The sequence below is a fragment of the Punica granatum genome, chromosome 3, assembly GCF_007655135.1.
Source record: "Punica granatum isolate Tunisia-2019 chromosome 3, ASM765513v2, whole genome shotgun sequence".
NCBI lineage: Eukaryota > Viridiplantae > Streptophyta > Magnoliopsida > Myrtales > Lythraceae > Punica > Punica granatum.
Window position 1 is genome coordinate 13,969,721 of NC_045129.1, and position 19,294 is coordinate 13,989,014.

The 19,294-nt window shown below is 39.1% G+C and overlaps 4 protein-coding genes across 4 annotated transcripts; 1 reads left to right on the forward strand and 3 right to left on the reverse strand.

Annotated features, from left to right (window-relative positions):
* Positions 1–461: 461 nt before the first annotated feature.
* On the reverse strand, positions 462–1,440 carry LOC116201538 (mavicyanin-like). The gene is made up of 2 exons (XM_031532800.1): positions 1,193–1,440; positions 462–1,088 (listed from the first exon to the last, which is right to left on the reverse strand). Exons 1-2 carry the CDS (start codon positions 1,377–1,379, stop codon positions 676–678), a joined length of 600 nt encoding a protein of 199 aa, XP_031388660.1. The 5' UTR covers positions 1,380–1,440; the 3' UTR covers positions 462–675.
* Positions 1,441–3,846: 2,406 nt separating this feature from the next.
* Positions 3,847–4,813, reverse strand: LOC116201396 (cucumber peeling cupredoxin-like). Its single transcript, XM_031532622.1, has 2 exons — positions 4,534–4,813; positions 3,847–4,432 (listed from the first exon to the last, which is right to left on the reverse strand). The coding sequence occupies exons 1-2, from the start codon at positions 4,718–4,720 to the stop codon at positions 3,990–3,992; spliced, it is 630 nt and encodes a 209-aa protein (XP_031388482.1). The 5' UTR covers positions 4,721–4,813; the 3' UTR covers positions 3,847–3,989.
* Positions 4,814–8,706: 3,893 nt separating this feature from the next.
* Positions 8,707–10,453, forward strand: LOC116198824 (protein LURP-one-related 5-like). Its single transcript, XM_031529078.1, has 2 exons — positions 8,707–9,246; positions 9,751–10,453. Exons 1-2 carry the CDS (start codon positions 9,022–9,024, stop codon positions 10,162–10,164), a joined length of 639 nt encoding a protein of 212 aa, XP_031384938.1. The 5' UTR covers positions 8,707–9,021; the 3' UTR covers positions 10,165–10,453.
* Positions 10,454–16,612: 6,159 nt separating this feature from the next.
* LOC116201429 (mavicyanin-like) lies at positions 16,613–17,674 on the reverse strand. The gene is made up of 2 exons (XM_031532669.1): positions 17,418–17,674; positions 16,613–17,313 (listed from the first exon to the last, which is right to left on the reverse strand). The coding sequence occupies exons 1-2, from the start codon at positions 17,602–17,604 to the stop codon at positions 16,931–16,933; spliced, it is 570 nt and encodes a 189-aa protein (XP_031388529.1). The 5' UTR covers positions 17,605–17,674; the 3' UTR covers positions 16,613–16,930.
* Positions 17,675–19,294: the final 1,620 nt, after the last annotated feature.

The following is a 19,294-nucleotide window of genomic DNA, read 5'->3' on the forward strand; positions in this document are numbered from 1 at the left end:
TCGGCTAATCAAATGGGTAAAGCTCTCTCAGTATGAATTTTCTCCATTCATAAAATTATAACCTGAGACATTATTTAAGGCGAATAAATGCTAAACCGCTTGAAACAAGCTACGTTGGTAATATGTTGATTATTTAAATTTAACATTTTCTTTATGCCGTTCAGCGTAATTTCTGGTTCAGGTTCCTGCTTTAGCTAGTTCGAGGAGAAAATAATGATTGATTACAAAATCTCTTTCTTGGACACGTCACATGTGGTACTTGTAATTTATAGAAAAAACGTTTCACCCATTACATCCAGGGGCTAGGCCCCGATCTTCGCCAGTCCAGGCACCTCTCTCTCCAAAAAGGGGATACAACCACACCTTCACTATCGCAAGAATATAGCGATCGAAGAGCTATCGCACAGCGTTGCTTCATGTATTATGCAAGCCGTATTGCCCGTGTTAGAATATCTGATATCTCTATTACAAAAGAAATAGATGAATGGCTGTGGCTAGGGCTGAAGGCCGATGTCCAAATATTTATAAATTTCAACTAATAAAATGATGGTACCTTGTGATCTTATTGTTAAACAAGAAAAACAGATGAATGGTGATTTATTCCATAACACACGTACAAGAATGTAATATAAATAGAACAGACTGGTCCTGCGCCCCTTCTATATGCGTGATGTTCTACATGAACCAATAAACGAAGATAGACATCATGGGAAACAGAAGACTAGCTGTGATGGCATGCGAAGAAGAACCAGGAGGAGGAGGAGGAATTCCAGTCCCCGGTGAAGTAGCAGCCGGAACAGGAGCGCATGCTGCAGGATCGGTGTCGTTGGTGGGTGGGGGAATTGGGGCTGGAGCAGTCCTCGGTGATGGTGAGGCGCCAGGAGAGGAGACTGTTATGCTGAGTTTTTGCCCGAGCGAGCAGTGCTGGCTGAAGGTGCAAATGTAGTAGTGCTCACCGGCAGCGCTGAGGGTTATGTTTGCAGGCCCCGTAGTGATGACCGATCCGATGGGGTTGGCTGAACTGCATGAATCGAATGATGCCCTCGGAACTTCGAGCACATCGTGTTGATTAGTGGCGAAGTTGAACACTGGCAAAAGAATGAAAGGAACATACTGTCAGGAAATTAAATTTAATAGATTTGATTGCGTATTGCGTACTCTCTTTATGAAGCTATAAGAACACGATATATACCTAATGTATCACCGATCACAAATTTCTTAGAAGCAGCCCAAGCATCATAAGCGCTTGCGCCTCCCTGCGGGATGACCCATCCTAGGTCATCTCCGACCACGTGCACTGTTTGCGCTACCCCACACTGCAAAAGCGCCGCCAACATGGCAACCATGAACACGGCTACATTAATATGTTTTCCCGCCATCACGATATGGTTAATATATCAATCAACCCCCAAAGGTTCTTGTTCTTCGGGTATTGTGATATTGGAAATTATTTTGATCGATGACAATATGAGTATAAGTTGGTATAGGTGGCTCTATTTATAGCCGTGCAGCATCCAATTACCAGAATGGATGTTAATTATTAGATCTTGCTTGGTCCTTGTCCTTTTGCACGGCCTGTGTACGGTTGACCGTTAACTGCATGGAGTCTCTTGAAGTCTTGGTCTTACATGCAAACTAATGGATGGCGGTCAATTTCGTTCTCCACTCTCCACATTGGGAGAGTCAGTCCACTATTATTGGCTAGGCACTTCCAGGAAGATATCAATGTGGAATTAAATGAAATTTAGAGAATGAAAGTTTAGTGTAGTAATTCACGCTTTTATGTGGTAGTTAAAAATTTTTAGGTTCTCAATCCTTATTATAAGACTATTGGTATGTCTTTTTATTAGGCTTTCTATTTTTTACCAAGCCATGCCCTCCCTTTATGACTTTTTATCTTTTGTTATTCCTCTATATTGTTCTTGCTAAGCATATCACCATGATGTATATGATCTAGATCAATTCCACTCAGTCGACTCAATTAAAAATTGTTTGTCATTGGAAAGTGTATACATTTCACATTATATTTATAGTCCGATTTGATGATATCGCGAGAATAATTTTTGTCAAACTATGCATGTGTTTGATAACTACTTAATCAATTAAGTGTTTAAAAGTTAGTTACAAGTTATTACATAGTGAAAAATGAATGTGAGAAAGAGAAAAAGAAGAAAGATAAGAGTCCAATCTACTTAATTATTCAGTAAAAAATCACTTAATCATTAAGTCAATTTTTATTACTTACTCATTAAGTTAAGTAGGTTGGACTGTCATCTTTCCCTTTCCCTCTTCATCTCATTCATTTTTCATTATAATTAAGTTATAACTAATTGGTTGATTATGTCAAATTTTATTACTTATTAAGTAAATTTTAACTCAATGATTAAGTAGATTGTACCATCATATTTGCCTTTTCCTCTTTTTCCCATTCATTTTTCCATTATAACTAAGTTATAACTAATTAGTTGATTGCGTTACAAAAATGAAGTTTGAAAAGTTTGTATAAAAAAAATATCGCACCACCGACTTCGAGAAAAAAGGAAAATTCAAGTTTGATCAAAATGACGTAAATGCTTGGTGGCCACTTCCAACCTAAGGAAGTCAATGAACGAAGGTTTCGAAATCTCTAAATGCATCCTGCGTTTGAAAGTGTCCATGCCATCTATATTTTCTTTTCCGCCACCATAACTTGAAATATTCTCATAAGTTTTTTTTAGAAATTTAAAGATCGATTTTATCATGGTCTACTATTAGCCGTCTCTAAGTGCTTTTTGGGGTGATTTTGCGGCTTAGTCAATTGTCACTGCAAAGAGATCAGTTATTTAGTGGAAAATTAGTTACTATTAATGAGATAATTAGTCATTTCACATGTACGCATCAGACGGGATTATCATAGGGACAGTAATTAATTAGTATATTTTTATTACTTAACTATCTATTTGTTCTGTTTGGATATTTATTTTTTATTTGAAAATATGAAAGGCTTTGATCATACCGATTGACCGTAATGAGGGTGACAAGAGACCTCTCAATTAAGCAATAATTGGAGAATCTCTCCAACGGTGCAAGTTATTTCTCAGATATATATATATATATATATATATTTCTTTAACTTTTCAAGGATTTTTTTTTATGTACTTATGTTATATCTAGCGGGATCTTGGGTGTTGATGGTTGTGATGGCCTGTGTCACATGACGCAGGGTCATGTTAGAATTTTTCCATATATAGCGACTATATGGGATTAATAATTTTCAACACCACCCCTCACGTGCAACGTGTGGTCTATTTCTGTTTACACATTATCACGTGTTCTCAAACACCCGCCCTCAACATTTGATCTATAGCCGAGCTCATCTTCCTGTGCTCAGGCGAAAGGGAACTTACAAGAGGAGTACTCTTGGCTGCACTCAGAAATATTGGACCTGAGGTGGTGTGTGTAAGCATACGAGCGTTTGCCCATATACGCGTAACCTAAATTCTGTTATCATATTGAATTTTCATTAGGGATTTTACTGATTGGACATGTATTTTTCTGCTTTAGTCGGGCGGAATCCTAAAGCGGATTTGGCCCATTTCTGCTAGTACGGAGAAGTCCACGTTTGGTTGCAAATTAGATTGGTTGTTATTTTTATTTTCTTGTTGTGGTTAAAGAACTTGTGGACAACAAGCTGATATCTCGATCTTTACCTTAATTTGATTATAGAACTAGCAATTGCAAGTAGTTTTAATCTTAAAAATAAAATGCGTCTACCTGTACCATGCAATTCCTAGGAGTGCTTAAATGATGCTGGTGTACTCCAGGGACTGGGAAAAAGATACGCAAATGGTGCCGCAGAAGTGAAGATCCGATTAAAAGAATAAATCCATTGACATATGATGCAATGTTACAGAATACAAATTACAAAAGAAGTAGAAAAATGATAATTTATTCCATGACAAATGTAAGGAAAAGCTATTAATAAACCTCAAAGCAAATCCCTCTCTACACTACATGAACCAACTAACGAAGATGGAGATGATGGGGAACAAAAGGCTAGCTGTGATCGCATGTGAAGAGGAGCCTGGAGGCGGAGGAGGAGTTCCCATCCCCGGAGAAGTAGCAGCCGGCCCACCAGCTGCCTTGGGAGATGGGACCAGATCAGGTGCACATGCCGCAGGTTCGGTGTTGTTGCTGGGTGGAGGAATCGGAGTTGAGGCAGCTCTTGGTGATGGTGAGGCTCCAGGAGGGGAGACCGTTATGCTGAGTTTCTGGCCAAGCGAGCAGTGCTGGCTGAAGGTGCAAATATAGTAGTGTTCTCCGGCAGCGCTGAGGGTTATATTTGCTGGTCCAGTAGTGATGAGTGAGCCAATCGGGTTGGCCGAACTGCATGAGTCGAATGATGCTTTCGGCACTTCGAGCACGTCATGATGATCGGTAGCAAAGTTGAACACTGAAACACAATTGATAGGGAAGGACTGTCAAGCAATTAAATTTGATAGATTTAACAATATATACGTACTCTGCACAAAGCTATAAGATCACGATATATACCTAATGTATCACCAATCACAAATGTCTTAGAAGCAGCCCAAGCATCATAAGAACTTGCGCCACCCTGCGGGATGACCCATCCTAGGTCATCTCCCACCACATGCACTGTTTGCGCTATCCCACACTGCAAAAGCGCCGCCAACACGGCACCCACCAACACTCCTGCACTGATATGCTCTCCCGCCATCACGATATGATTAATATATCAATCGACTCCCAGAGGTTCTTGTTCTTCGGCTTAGTATAACTCTAGCTAGATTAATATCGTAATGGAGGCTGTTGATAGATTAGAATGCTCATATAGCTTGGTGTAGGTGACTCTATTTATAGACATGCAGCATCCAATTATCTAGGAGACGGATGACTGTTCACTGCATGAAAAGTCTCTGTTTTTCTCGGTGGATGCATGCAAAAGTCTCTTTGATGTTGAAGCTTTGGCCTTGCATGCAAATGGGTACCGGTCAATTTTGTTCTCTCCACATTGAGAGAGTCAGTCCACTGCTATTGGCAGGGAATTTAACAGGAAAATGTCAATATGGATTTAAATGACATTTGAATTTATTTCTTCCAGCGTTTGTTCAAGAATAGTTTCTGCCAATACTTCTTGCTGTTTTTTCTCTATAAGTTATAGATGGACCCCGGTCAATTGAATAAATTAAATAGAAAAAATTACATCGTACAATACTAGTTTGGTGACCTTTTTTTCATGCAGCACAAAAAATTGAAATAATTTCACTGTAAAACAAGAAATAGCAAAATTTTTTTAAACTGCAGCACAAATCAAAATGATTTCAAATATTTTGTTAAAAAAATGAACTAGTGACTTTTTCTGAGCAGATTTTCATGGATTAAAATTTAGTAGATCCAAAATAAATTAAAACAAAATAAAAAATAGTACTTTTTTTTTTTAAAAGAAGGGACTCCAGAAGAGGCTGGGGGTGTCCCCGCCAGGCGCTCGCACCTCCACCCCCCTCCGGCTCAGCCGCAATCTCTCAAATTGGGGCGGGGCCATCCACTCCCAATTCGACGCCGCAGGTATAGTCTGAACCGACGACCACTTAGTCCTCGATCAACATAGATGGCATGGTCTGAGACGGGTGGCAACGTAGACTTGGGGGGTGGGTGGCATGTGGGGTGCACCCCCACCCCTTTCTCACATCCCAATCCCATTTTCCTTTTTCTTTTTTGTTTTATTTAATTTTATTCGACTTTCACAAATTGCCTCATGTGCAAAATTTTCTCAAAAACAGCCAACACATATCTTTCTGTTCCTTTTTTAAGGGAATATGGGATGTATGCTGTGGGATGAAAAAATTTCTTTTTCGTACTATATGGTGAAATTGTTTCAATTTGTATTGCAGCGTGAAAAGATCTTGCTTTTTCATGATATATGGTAAAATTATTTCAATTTGTGTTGCAGCGTGAAACAAATCATCAAAATGTGTTGTAAGGTGTAATTTTCTCAATTGAATAGTATTTACCAACAATGTACGCATTTCACGTAATTTTAGTAACCCATTATTGGAAACACAATTTTACCAGACTATATTCTTGTCGTTAGAGAAGCGAGCTTTGAAAAATTTGCACAAAACAAAGAAAAAATTGCTCGACTAAGTTCAAGGAAAAGGAAAATTCAATTTTGATCAAAATGACATAAATGATTTGTGCTTATTTATGGCATCTTGGATTTGAAAGTTTCCTTGCCATCTGTCTTTTTTCCACGTACAAAGATATAAGGAAGTTTCCACTACCACACCTTGATATATACTAATGACGTACACAATCCCATATTGGAGAGGCAATGTTAATTTGGATTGCGGGGTCTAGTGGGATGGGGCGAGGTGAGGTTTGAAATCCATTGTTTGGATTGTGGAGTTTTAAAAAGGGGAGGATTTGATCCCCACTTAAACCGTGTATATATATATATATTGCTTGAAAGGCAATTCATTGAAATATAGAGAAGGGAACATCATATAACGGGGCCAATTACATCTCCGTCTCCCTCCATAGGAGTCAAGAGGGGAGATCGGAGATGTTGGTTGGACCAACAAGATTACATTTGTTTGCCCATCTAGCAATATTGTGGGCCAAATAATTAGTGCTCTTGGAAATGTACGAAATAGACCATGAACCAAAGGAAACAAGATTGCTTAGTAGGTATTCCAATGAGTTTGCTAGTTGGGATTGGAGATCGATGGTTGTCGATTGGATGGCTTCAACCAAAATTTTAGCATCGCTTTGAAGATGAAAATGAGTGATTTCCATCTCTTTAGCTAGCTCCATGGCTTTGATGAGGACATCAAGTTCCTCGTGCTACGGCACATTAGTAGCAGATTCAAAAGACCAAACAGAGAACAATGAGCCAAAAACATCAGTGCAAACAATCCCTAGCCAAGCTTTCCCTTCGCAGAAAGAAACATCTGAGTTGAATGTGCAGGGATGACAATGTCTGGTACTTGTTTGATATAAAACCAACATATTTTTCCTCTTCCATGCCTCCTCATATATTGACAGTCTCCTAATTATTTCCTCGACAGCCCAAAGTGGATTCAGTCATTCCATCCTCTCCTTGTTTTTGTTTCGAGCCTGCCATAGATAGTCAAGAGTGATGATAGCTTGAAGTAAGAAGTGGCGTTGAACATCTCCTGAGATCTAGTATCTTTGGTCAATTCCAAGCAATAGACAAATCCACTTAGCAGTAGACAAATTTGGATGTGCAGAAAAGCTTACTGGCCATTTGAGATTTAGCTAGACAATGGTAGCAAATGAGCAATGAATGAATAAGTGATCTGGTGTTTCGTCTTCCTCAAAGCAAAGGAGGCAAGCTCTACTATCAATATGAAATCTGTGAGAAAGAGCATCCAAAGGAGGAAGAGTACCCCATAACAGTTTCCATAGGGTGAATTTTGGCTCGCCAAAGAATTTTCCAGTCCTTACAGGAATGGTTCTAGTTATCTGTTGTGCTTTCAGGAGACAAGTTTTAAGTTGACTTGGTTGTAAAAAAACCATTTGAATAAGGTTTCCAAGTTAACTTGTCAACATGGGGGAGATTGGACTTTGATAGAGAGAATCTCAGATATTGTCTCGGGTGCGAATATTTGGTGAAGAAGTTGAGTGTTCCAGAATCGATTTGGGAAGAGGAGTTGGTTAACACAAAAGATGTGGGGGAATTGCCCAAGGGATGAGACAATGGATGGTTGAGGAGTGAAGCATGGGCAATTGGCGACCCAAGGTTCTTTCCAAATGTCGATGTTGAGTTCACTCCCCACGTTGTAGATTGCACATTTTAGAAACAGAGCTCGGGTTTGACAGAGTGGTGCTTGATGTTCGAGGTGTGAATCAGTCGCACTTAGTTGTTTTTTTCTATAAGACAGTTTAGTGTATGTATTATCTGTTTTATATGTTGTATTTGAATTTGAAAGTAACTAGCCGTAGGGGCAGATACCAAACATTTAGTATGTCTTCATTTGTATGTGTGTTGTATTAGACGGTGTGTGGATGCCTTTTTTTGATGAATGAAGAAAGTGTTCATCATCTCTTCCTTTTTTTCTCCTTCTTCTGCATGTTGAATCTGAGTTACTGCAGAGTAGAATTCTTGTATGCACAAGAGACCATAGATTTCTATGTGCATTCAAGTGTTTAAGAAGCTTATACACGAGAGATTGGGAGTTAACAGTGGTATCAGAGCGTCAAAAAAGTATCTTAAGGGTTGTGATGATGGATGCAACAATGTCAATGCCAAGTTTCTCGAGCATTACTCCACCAGTCTTCGATGGAGAGAATCACCAGACATGGGAAGTGAAGATGAAGGCTTTCATGAAGGGTGTAGACATCTGAGATGTAGTGCTTGAAGAATATCACCAGACATGGGAAGTGAAGATGAAGGCTTTCATGAAGGGTGTAGACATCTAAGATGTAGTGCTTGAAGAATACGAAATTGATCCCTTGCCTGCAAATCCAACTCTCAACCAGATCAAAATCCACAAGGAAAGAGTTACCAGAAAGGCCAAAACTAAGTCATGTCTTTATTCTGCGGTTTCTCCCACTATTTTTACACGGATTATGAGGCTTGAATCTACAAAAGCCATATGAGATTATTTAAAAGAGAAATATGAAGGAGACGAGAGGATAAGGGGCATGAAACCATTGAATTTGTTGAGGGAGTTGGAGTAGCAACAGATGCAGGAAGGACATGATGTGAAGGATTATGTACAAAAACTGGTGCAGATTGCAAACAAGTAAGAATTTCGGGATTCAACATAAGTGATGAAAGGTTGGTCCAGAAGATCTTAGTGTCAGTACTTGAGAAGTTTGAGGCAACAACCGCCTCCCTTGAAAACACTCGGGAACCCTCAGACCTCAATTCTCCGTAACGGCCATATTCATACTGTGAAGACTCTCTCTCTCTGTCTCTGTTCAAATTCTTCTGTTTCCGGCATTAATTGAGATCTCGAAGAAGTACGCAGACAGAGTGCCCGGTTGCAGAAAATGAGAGGGGGCCTAGTTGGGGAAGATGTGTTCGTCTGCACGGAGGAGACCCATCTGACCGTCCTCAAGACATCCCTCTTCTTCGCCGGCGACGGCTTCACCGCCTATGACTGCAAGGGCCAGTTCGTCTTCCGGGTCGACTCCTACAGCCCCGATGCCCACGACGAAGGCGAGCTCGTCCTCATGGACGCCCACGGCCGCTGCCTCCTCACCGTCCGCCGCAAGGTACTAAACGAAACGCTACCTCCTCAAGCTGAGTCGGCTCAGTCGCTCGATGGTCATTTTTCATAGAGACCGATTGGGCTAGCCACAGTCAGTCACCCTCACCTATTCACTCAACGCCCCTTATATCAGATGATTTCGATTCAGTTCATTCTAATTCGGAAATCTTGCATTTTTTTTTTCAATGAATTCTTGTATCGTTTAGATTCCAAACGACATAATTCAATTGACTCGAATTCTTGTGAAATCAAACTTAATCCTCGCATTTTAGAGGATACCGAACGGACTGTTACCGAGTCAAATTCCTCGTAACCGCTTCAAAAACTGCATACCACATCGGTTTCCTTTAATGGGTATCCGTCGGTTTGATTGCAATTTCATGAAATCAATTTCTTTACCTAATTTAACCCCAAAAAAAAGAAAATAAAATTCAGTTTCTTTTTTTGGGTGAATTATTCAAATTCAGTTCAATTCATAATTATTTATGTTTTGTCGGGGCTTCCGCAGAGACCGAGCTTGCATCAGCGATGGGAGGGGTTCAAAGGGGAGAGGGCGGACGGCCAGAAGCCCATCTTCAGCGTCCGGCGATCGTCGATCATCGGCCGGTCGGATGTCACGGTGGAGGTTTACGGCAGCCCCGGGGAGGAGTACCTCGTGGAGGGCTCCTTCGTCCAGCGTTGCTGCACCGTCTTTAACGCCAACAGGGAGTCGGTGGCTGAGATCCGACGTAAGGTGGACGCATCCACCCAAGTGACCCTTGGCAAGGACGTCTTCTCCCTCTGCCTAAAGCCCGGCTCTGACAGCGCCTTCGCCATGGGCCTCGTCCTGGTCCTCGATCAGATCACCAGCGACGAGGACGTCAAAGACGCTGTCCAAGACGGGGCTGAGGTGCACCCGGCCCCGGACGATCAGCTGCCGTAGGATTCGGGGGTTGGATTGGACGTTTGGATTTTCGGAGATGTCTATTCCATTGGGGGACCTCTTTGGTCTCTGTCTTCGTTCCATGAGATATTTTCAATAATATTTCTAATTAGAGAGAATTTCCCCCCGATATTTTCTAAAATTGGAGATGTAGAATATTATTATATGGGAAATGTTAGTCCGAATGTTGACTTGCTGAGGTGAGGTGAGCTTCAAGTTGTAACTCATAGATTGCGAATGTTATTGACCCGAGGAAGAAAATCTTAAATCGTCGTTAACAATTTCCCGATTTACCTTCTTGAATTGTCATCCGCGTCTTGCATTGGCATATTCGGATTGATTTTCTCGGGTCCAACACATGGTCACAGTGGTGCGTTTGGTTTGTAATTTTGATTTTGATTGTAGAAAATGACAAATAATTATGTAGAGTGTCGAGTTAAGGTTAAAGTAAAAAAAATTTACTTGGGAAATGTGTATTTTTGTTGTGTAGTGTGTCGAATTAAAGTTAAAGTTAAAATTTTTATGATTTTAACTGCGAAACCAAATGGAGCTTAATGTCTAATCGTGATATCCAGATTCCGATCTAGTTGTAATATCTAGATTCCGATTCAGAACCGCCGTATTTCCTTTCCGGGTAGTCGTAGGATAAACAACCGACTATAGGTGGTGGAGTGGGGGGTTTGGTGGTCCGACTCATATGGCAGCCTGACTTCCTAACCAAGCAGACTAGGCATAGAGAGCTTGGAGCTCATCGCTACCTCGTAAGAACGTTGACGCCATTTCGTATTCTTAAATTCAGATCTTCCGTGATGTCTCTTCTATGTATTCCCTTTGCTATTAAATTTTCTAAAATGAAATGAAATGGCGGAATTAAAAGGCAATTTGCTATTGCCAATTGCCGCATTTACTTTGGGTAAATAATCACCGAAATTGAATTTATGAAAAGTACTTTGTTCCGGACATTGAATTAGTATTAGCATATATGAAAAGAATAAATATACTATACTCATATTAACCGAAAAAGAATGAATTATTCTGAGAGCTTAAGGAAACAATTCCCTTTTACCAGAATAAATCATGTCGAATATATTCTACCCAAAAAATCATATCAGATATATACGTTTTCCTTGAGAATTGGCCTATTTTAAGCCACAGATTCATATGAGGCCGACATGTCAATTCACGAACAATGTTCACCAAATAAAAAAAAAGGAATTATAATAATAAATTCATGAACAATGGGAAATTCTGTACACTCTTTCATGCACATTGCCTGATAACTCCCAAAGATTTATCGATAATAAGAAAGAACTTATCTAAATACGTAATATACTTCCAGTTCAAATGTGTTAATTTTCTATAAATACCCGATAAAGTTCAATTTATCAATGGTCTTTCTATTCGTTAATTTTTTTCCTAATCACTTATACATATCATAAGATTACGATTTTTCCATAAGTATATTGTTCACTTTATATGACTAGAATATGTAGTTGTTTATTATGATTATAATTTTACTCATGTGATTGTTGTTTTATATATATATATATATATATATTTATATTCATTTGTAAGGCATGTGTTGATTATTCATTTTATAAGAAAAATAAAAAAATTATCACGCAAAGCGGAATCAATTAAATTTTTAGTTATAAAAGAAAAAAAAGAACGCATAAGAGACGGTACCCTTGATGGTCGGCAAAGCATAGCTTTTGTCAGAGGCTAACCACAAATTTTTCTCTCTCACCTTATGACAGACCGCCTGGGGCCCCAAATTCAATCGGAATCTCCCAATAAGTAGCTACGACATTTTACAGTACTTTGGCTTCTTTATCTTATGGGCAGAAATTCGGTACATGCTCCACCAATAAAAGAACCTCGTAATAGCATGTGTACGTACGGTTTAACATGTCACGCCCAGTAGATAAGATTGAACAATCATAGTTCACGATAAATGGTACGGAGTTTCCTCGGTCAGTTCCTAATGTCAGTTAATATTCCTTTAGCCCGTCTTAGACAGAGAGGGGACTCATCAAGATAGCTACTTTATTTTTTTTTGGCTACACTAAGACAGCTACTTTTGTTTTGTTTTATTTATTTTTTTTGGTGAATAAAAATAAGGATTTTATTATAGTGATCAGCCACACCCTCCCCAAATCTTGGAGTTTTTTATCCGACATGACTAACTTCACGAGGCGTGGCTCTCCACTGCGAAGCTTCATGGACAGCTAAGGACAACTTACATGAACTTCCCCGGTTCGTGTACACCTCACTACAGACATTTCTGACTACGCACAAAACTCTTACCTCAGGAGAACTATAGTTGCACGGAAGGAGACTTGAACTTGAGACGTTCAAGGTGACTAGGGACAGCTATTTAAAACGAAACCGTATGGGGCTCCCTTTTTGCACTGATACTGCTGGAAATATAGTTAAAAGGACTGACTCTCTGGTTAATGGAGATCTTATATGTGTCATCAGAAAAATACTTGCTTCAGATTCTCGATTAAAACTTCAAGGTAACTGAGCTTGAAGATTAATGAACTTAATCAAAACAATTAGCTAATTATAAACTGCCATCGATGTTTTGGTCAAGGGATCAGAAAAAATTAGCTAAGAGCTTTTTTTTTCTCTTTTTTTTAAACAATGGAGGCCTATAGCCCTATTAATGAGAATTGAACCCCAAAATTTTTTATTATACTAGATGAAAGCATTTGCCGTTATAGTGCACCTCTTTCCTCAATTAAGATTACTTTAGCCTAGGGACGGAGCCACTAAGGCTCGACAGTGTAATTGGTCCAATGTTTGTGAATTTCAATGAAAGGTCATTCTACCACGGTACGCAATCCTATGTACCATGGTAGTACACAAGTTTCTTTTAGTACTTTCAATATGAAAAAAATTCATTTTTACTTGGAAATCTTTAAATCGGTTATGGATTTATCAGGTCGAACCCAAAATTCAACAAAATTAAAGGGTCACTGACGTGTCATTGAAGATTGACCAGTTTAATGAATCGGTCTATTCAACTAAACTGGCCATAACAATTTAAAATAGGAAAGAGGAATGGCTACACTACTTAAGGAAGAAGATAGGGGTTGGAAGTGGTGGCTCCCACCGCCAAACAGCATCCCCTAGACCAGGTCGTCGGCGACCTTCTCTGGTCAGTAGTGGCGGCTCCACCGCCTCGCATCTCCCCTACTCTTTGTCTCTGTCGCCGGAGACCTAGCCTAAAAGGGTGTTGGTCTGCACGCCTCCATGTTCATAAAAACCAAGATTGTTTAGATCCGATGGGTCCCAATCTCATCTATTTTTTTTAAAACTTAGATATAGATAACACATATATATATTTAATAAATTATGGTGTAACATACGGCTTCTTCCAAACATAAATGAGGGAGCTATTGACATGGATTATGACAATGCAATGTAGTTAGACTCTCGTTTTGATACGAATGAATCATCCTTTCCGCGAAGGTAAATCTTTGCCTGCTAGGTAAGAGGATAGCAAGTTACAAATTCTGTTTCGGTACGACATGTATTTCTATTATTATGAAATTCATAAATGAAGTAGTTAATGGTGGGGTTACCATTATCTATTTTGTAGTGACGAATATTGTATGTGTTCCTAAGAAAAGGAATGCTAGAATCCGTTACTTGAACGAAACTAGATCTTGTAGAATCATACTTAATATTTGACGATACATTCTATACCTTGCTAAAAAATCGATCCTTGTTTACCAACCACTTGAACTTATTATTTTAGGTCGGAAAAAGTTGATAGGATCCTCTTTTTGACGTCCCCATGCCCTTCCCACATGGCGACATGGGGGTGAAAAAAGGAAAAGAGGGGGATGGGGGTTCTCTCACTTTTGACATAGCGGGCCCCGACAGGAGGCCTCTACGACGGGCTATTAGCTCAGTGGTAAAGTGCGCCCCTGATAATTGCATTCTTGTGCCTAGGCTGTGAGGGCTCTCAGCCATATGGATAGTTCAATGTGCTCATCAGCGCCTTACCCTGAGATGTGGATCATCCAAGGCATATTAGCATGGCATACTTCTCCTGTTCGAACTGGGTTTGAAACCAAACCTCTCATCAGGAGGATAGATGGGGCGATTTAGGTGAGATCCAACGTAGATCCAACTTTCTATTCACAAGTGGGATTCGGGCGGTCCGAGGGGGACTACCACGACTTTTCTCTTCTCGAGAATACATACATCCTTTATCAGTGCATGGACAACTATCTCTTGAGCACAGGTTTAGGTTCGGCCTCAATGGGAAAATAAAATGGAGCACCTACCAACGTATTTTTACAAACCAAGAACTACGAGATCGCCCCTTTTATTCTAGGGTGATGGAGGGATCGTACCATTCGAGTTTTTTTTTTCCCTTCTCGTTCACCCCAACATTCCCCACTTGTTCGACTGTTGCTAAGTAGTTTTTGGATATTAAACGAACCTCCCTAGAAGGTAATTTTAATGTGGCCAACTTCCCCTCTTTTGCAATCAATTTCGCTACAACACCCATTGCTCTAATTATAGCACTGACTAACAATGTCAATCGGGAATAAATTGGATGTATTTGATTGAAACATTTTCAACCTTCATATATTTAATTGTTACGTTTCAAACTTTTTGTACCAAAATGATATATTTTCAAAATATTTTATAATTCTAGTGTAATTAACTCCATTTTTATTGATGACACTTGTTTGATTGAGGGGCACGATAGACTTTTTCTTTCGGCAGGAGGGGCAAGATAGACTTTGTACCCTAAGACAATTTTTTTTCCCTTTCATGGTAGGCAATGACAAGTTGGAGCGAATATCACAATGCTCGGTTCAACTTTTTGAATGGAATTAAATTTTGGTCCATTAGTTGATGAACCTTCAAAAAACAAATCGCAAACATGGTAAGTATCATATACAGCTCTTGATATATGCGTTTTGCATTCCATAAATGCATATGATATGTCAATTGTAGTAAACAATTAATAAACTAAAGAGATAAAACGAATAATAGTAAAATCCACAATTTGGTTACTTATTATTGACATTGGGCACTAAAAGTTCACGGTTAATAAATTAATATAGTCAAATGATGGAGACGCAAAGCAATTGCAACGGACGTGGCATTCTCACTAGTTATAAGAAAAAACGATACTTGTAATCCTCCTAACAAGAATTAAATTTGAAATCTGCCGTTACTCTTTCCCTCTTTTCTCAAGTAAGATTGCTTTAGCGCAGGGACGGAGCCACTCATGCTCCTAGGGGTAATTGGCCTCCGGCATTTGTAAATTTCAATGAATAATAATATATATAACTATTTTTAAAGTTTTGCCCCTTAAAAAAATTGTAAATGTCCCCCTAAGACTTTATACTACTTGAATTTCTTCACAAGAATTTCGAATTTCCTACAAACACTAGCAAAAATTTAAAAACTTATAATTTGTCCCAGTTATTTGAGAAGGAACGAGTCGTTATTTATCATTGAGTTTTATAAATTTTAAGAATTAGTAGTAAATATTTTTTTTTCTAGAATAGAACAATATTTTCCTATGAAAACTTATTAGCAATTTGTTGAAACTTAAATTTAATATGATGAAGGATATGTTGATTTTTGTTGTTGTGAACCTTAATATTCGAAAGCCCTGCATGTCCCGACTAATGCAGTTCGAGCCCGATCGGCTAATCAAATGGGTAAAGCTCTCTCAGTATGAATTTTCTCCATTCATAAAATTATAACCTGAGACATTATTTAAGGCGAATAAATGCTAAACCGCTTGAAACAAGCTACGTTGGTAATATGTTGATTATTTAAATTTAACATTTTCTTTATGCCGTTCAGCGTAATTTCTGGTTCAGGTTCCTGCTTTAGCTAGTTCGAGGAGAAAATAATTTATGCGTGCGTCAATCAGCGATTGACTCAATGCATCACCGATGAAACGGGATGCCAGGAATCTGTTCTGATTTCTTGAATTCCCTCAATCTGCAAGAGAATTTGGGCCCGGGAATTCAATTGATGTTGCTGAGAATCATTCCGTTTCTATATTTCATTGAAAAGAAAAGACAGAACCCGACATGCACCTTTGAATCCCACACAGAATCAACAAGTCCACAAGGTCACATCAGACATTTTCAATGCTGCTTTCAGAAGTTGCCTCTGGACATTAAGATCTGCAAATCAATTTTTGAACGGTTTCGAATTATTCCACCCTTAATAATTGCGGAAAGTCTAACATGACCCCAGTATTAGATGATATAGGAATTATAATCGTCCATCGCGCATGGCCTCGCATGGGTCACACGTCACATGTGGTACTTGTAATTTATAGAAAAAACGTTTCACCCATTACATCCAGGGGCTAGGCCCCGATCTTCGCCAGTCCAGGCACCTCTCTCTCCAAAAAGGGGATACAACCACACCTTCGCTATCGCAAGAATATAGCGATCGAAGAGCTATCGCACAACGTTGCTTCATGTATTATGCAAGCCGTATTGCCCGTGTTAGAATATCTGATATCTCTATTACAAAAGAAATAGATGAATGGCTGTGGCTAGGGCTGAAGGCCGATGTCCAAATATTTATAAATTTCAACTAATAAAATGATGGTACCTTGTGATCTTATTGTTAAACAAGAAAAACAGATGAATGGTGATTTATTCCATAACACACGTACAAGAATGTAATATAAATAGAACAGACTGGTCCTGCGCCCCTTCTATATGCGTGATGTTCTACATGAACCAATAAACGAAGATAGACATCATGGGAAACAGAAGACTAGCTGTGATGGCATGCGAAGAAGAACCAGGAGGAGGAGGAGGAATTCCAGTCCCCGGTGAAGTAGCAGCCGGAACAGGAGCGCATGCTGCAGGATCGTGTCGTTGGTGGGTGGGGGAATTGGGGCTGGAGCAGTCCTCGGTGATGGTGAGGCGCCAGGAGAGGAGACTGTTATGCTGAGTTTTTGCCCGAGCGAGCAGTGCTGGCTGAAGGTGCAAATGTAGTAGTGCTCACCGGCAGCGCTGAGGGTTATGTTTGCAGGCCCCGTAGTGATGACCGATCCAATGGGGTTGGCTGAACTGCATGAATCGAATGATGCCCTCGGAACTTCGAGCACATCGTGTTGATTAGTGGCGAAGTTGAACACTGGCAAAAGAATGAAAGGAACAGACTGTCAGGAAATTAAATTTAATAGATTTGATTGCGTATTGCGTACTCTCTTTATGAAGCTATAAGAACACGATATATACCTAATGTATCACCGATCACAAATTTCTTAGAAGCAGCCCAAGCATCATAAGCGCTTGCGCCTCCCTGCGGGATGACCCATCCTAGGTCATCTCCGACCACGTGCACTGTTTGCGCTACCCCACACTGCAAAAGCGCCGCCAACATGGCAACCATGAACACGGCTACATTAATATGTTTTCCCGCCATCACGATATGGTTAATATATCAATCAACCCCCAAAGGTTCTTGTTCTTCGGGTATTGTGATATTGGAAGTTATTTTGATCGATGACAATATGAGTATAAGTTGGTATAGGTGGCTCTATTTATAGCCGTGCAGCATCCAATTACCAGAATGGATGTTAATTATTAGATCTTGCTTGGTCCTTGTCCTTTTGCACGGCCTGTGTACGGTTGACCGTTAACTGCATGGAGTCTCTTGAAGTCTTGGTCTTACATGCAAACTAATGGATGGCGGTCAATTTCGTTCTCCACTCTCCACATTGGGAGAGTCAGTCCACTATTATTGGCTAGGCACTTCCAGGAAGATATCAATGTGGAATTAAATGAAATTTAGAGAATGAAAGTTTAGTGTAGTAATTCACGCTTTTATGTGGTAGTTAAAAATTTTTAGGTTCTCAATCCTTATTATAAGACTATTGGTATGTCTTTTTATTAGGCTTTCTATTTTTTACCAAGCCATGCCCTCCCTTTATGACTTTTTATCTTTTGTTATTCCTCTATATTGTTCTTGCTAAGCATATCACCATGATGTATATGATCTAGATCAATTCCACTCAGTCGACTCAATTAAAAATTGTTTGTCATTGGAAAGTGTATACATTTCACATTATATTTATAGTCCGATTTGATGATATCGCGAGAATAATTTTTGTCAAACTATGCATGTGTTTGGTAACTACTTAATCAATTAAGTGTTTAAATTTAGTTACAAGTTATTACATAGTGAAAAATGAATTTGAGAAAGAGAAAAAGAAGAAAGATAAGAGTCCAATCTACTTAATTTTTCAGTAAAAAATCACTTAATGATTAAGTCAATTTTTATTACCTACTCATTAAGTTAAGTAGGTTGGACCGTCATCTTTCCCTTTCCTCTTCATCTCATTCATTTTCATTATAATTAAGTTATAACTAATTAGTTGATTATGTCAATTTTTATTACTTACTTATTAAGTAGATTTTAACTCAATGATTAAGTAGATTGTACCATATTTCCCTTTTCCTCTTCTTCCCATTCATTTTTCATTATAACTAAGTTATAATTAATTAGTTGATTGCGTTACAAAAATGAAGTTTGAAAAGTCTGTATAAAAAAAAAAATCGCACCACCGACTTCAAGAAAAAAGGAAAATTCAAGTTTGATCAAAATGACATAAATGCTTGGTGGCCCCTTCCCACCTAAGGAAGTTAATGAACGAGGGTTTCAAAATCTCTAAATGCATCCTGCGTTTGAAAGTGTCCATGCCATCTATATTTTCTTTTCCATACACAAAGACCTATTAGGAAGCTTCCGCCACCACAACTTGAAATATTCTCATAGTATTTTAGAAATTTCAAGATCGATTTTATCATGACCTACTATTAGCCGTCTCTAAGTGCTTTCGGGGTGATTTTGCGGCTTAGTCAATTGTCACTGCAAAGAGATCAGTTATTTAGTGGCAGATTAGTTACTATCAATGAGATAATTAGTCATTTCACATGTACGCATCAGACGGGATTATCATAGGGACAGTAATTAATTAGTATATTTTTATTACTATCTATTTGTTCTGTTTGGATATTTCTTTTTCATTTGAAAATATGAAAGGCTTTGATCATACCGATTGACCGTAATGAGGGTGATAAGAGACCTCTCAATTAAGCAATAATTGGAGAAT

Coding starts and splice junctions, on each gene's coding strand:
- LOC116201538 (XM_031532800.1), bottom strand. CDS start 1,379: ATGGCGGGAAAACATATTAATGTAGCCGTGTTCATGGTTGCCATGTTG. Junction 1,089..1,192: donor TGTGATCGGTGATACATTAG/GTATATATCGTG, acceptor TTCTTTTGCCAG/TGTTCAACTTCGCCACTAAT.
- LOC116201396 (XM_031532622.1), bottom strand. CDS start 4,720: ATGGCGGGAGAGCATATCAGTGCAGGAGTGTTGGTGGGTGCCGTGTTG. Junction 4,433..4,533: donor TGTGATTGGTGATACATTAG/GTATATATCGTG, acceptor ATTGTGTTTCAG/TGTTCAACTTTGCTACCGAT.
- LOC116198824 (XM_031529078.1), top strand. CDS start 9,022: ATGAGAGGGGGCCTAGTTGGGGAAGATGTGTTCGTCTGCACGGAGGAG. Junction 9,247..9,750: donor TCCTCACCGTCCGCCGCAAG/GTACTAAACGAA, acceptor GGGCTTCCGCAG/AGACCGAGCTTGCATCAGCG.
- LOC116201429 (XM_031532669.1), bottom strand. CDS start 17,604: ATGGCGGGAAAACATATTAATGTAGCCGTGTTCATGGTTGCCATGTTG. Junction 17,314..17,417: donor TGTGATCGGTGATACATTAG/GTATATATCGTG, acceptor TTCTTTTGCCAG/TGTTCAACTTCGCCACTAAT.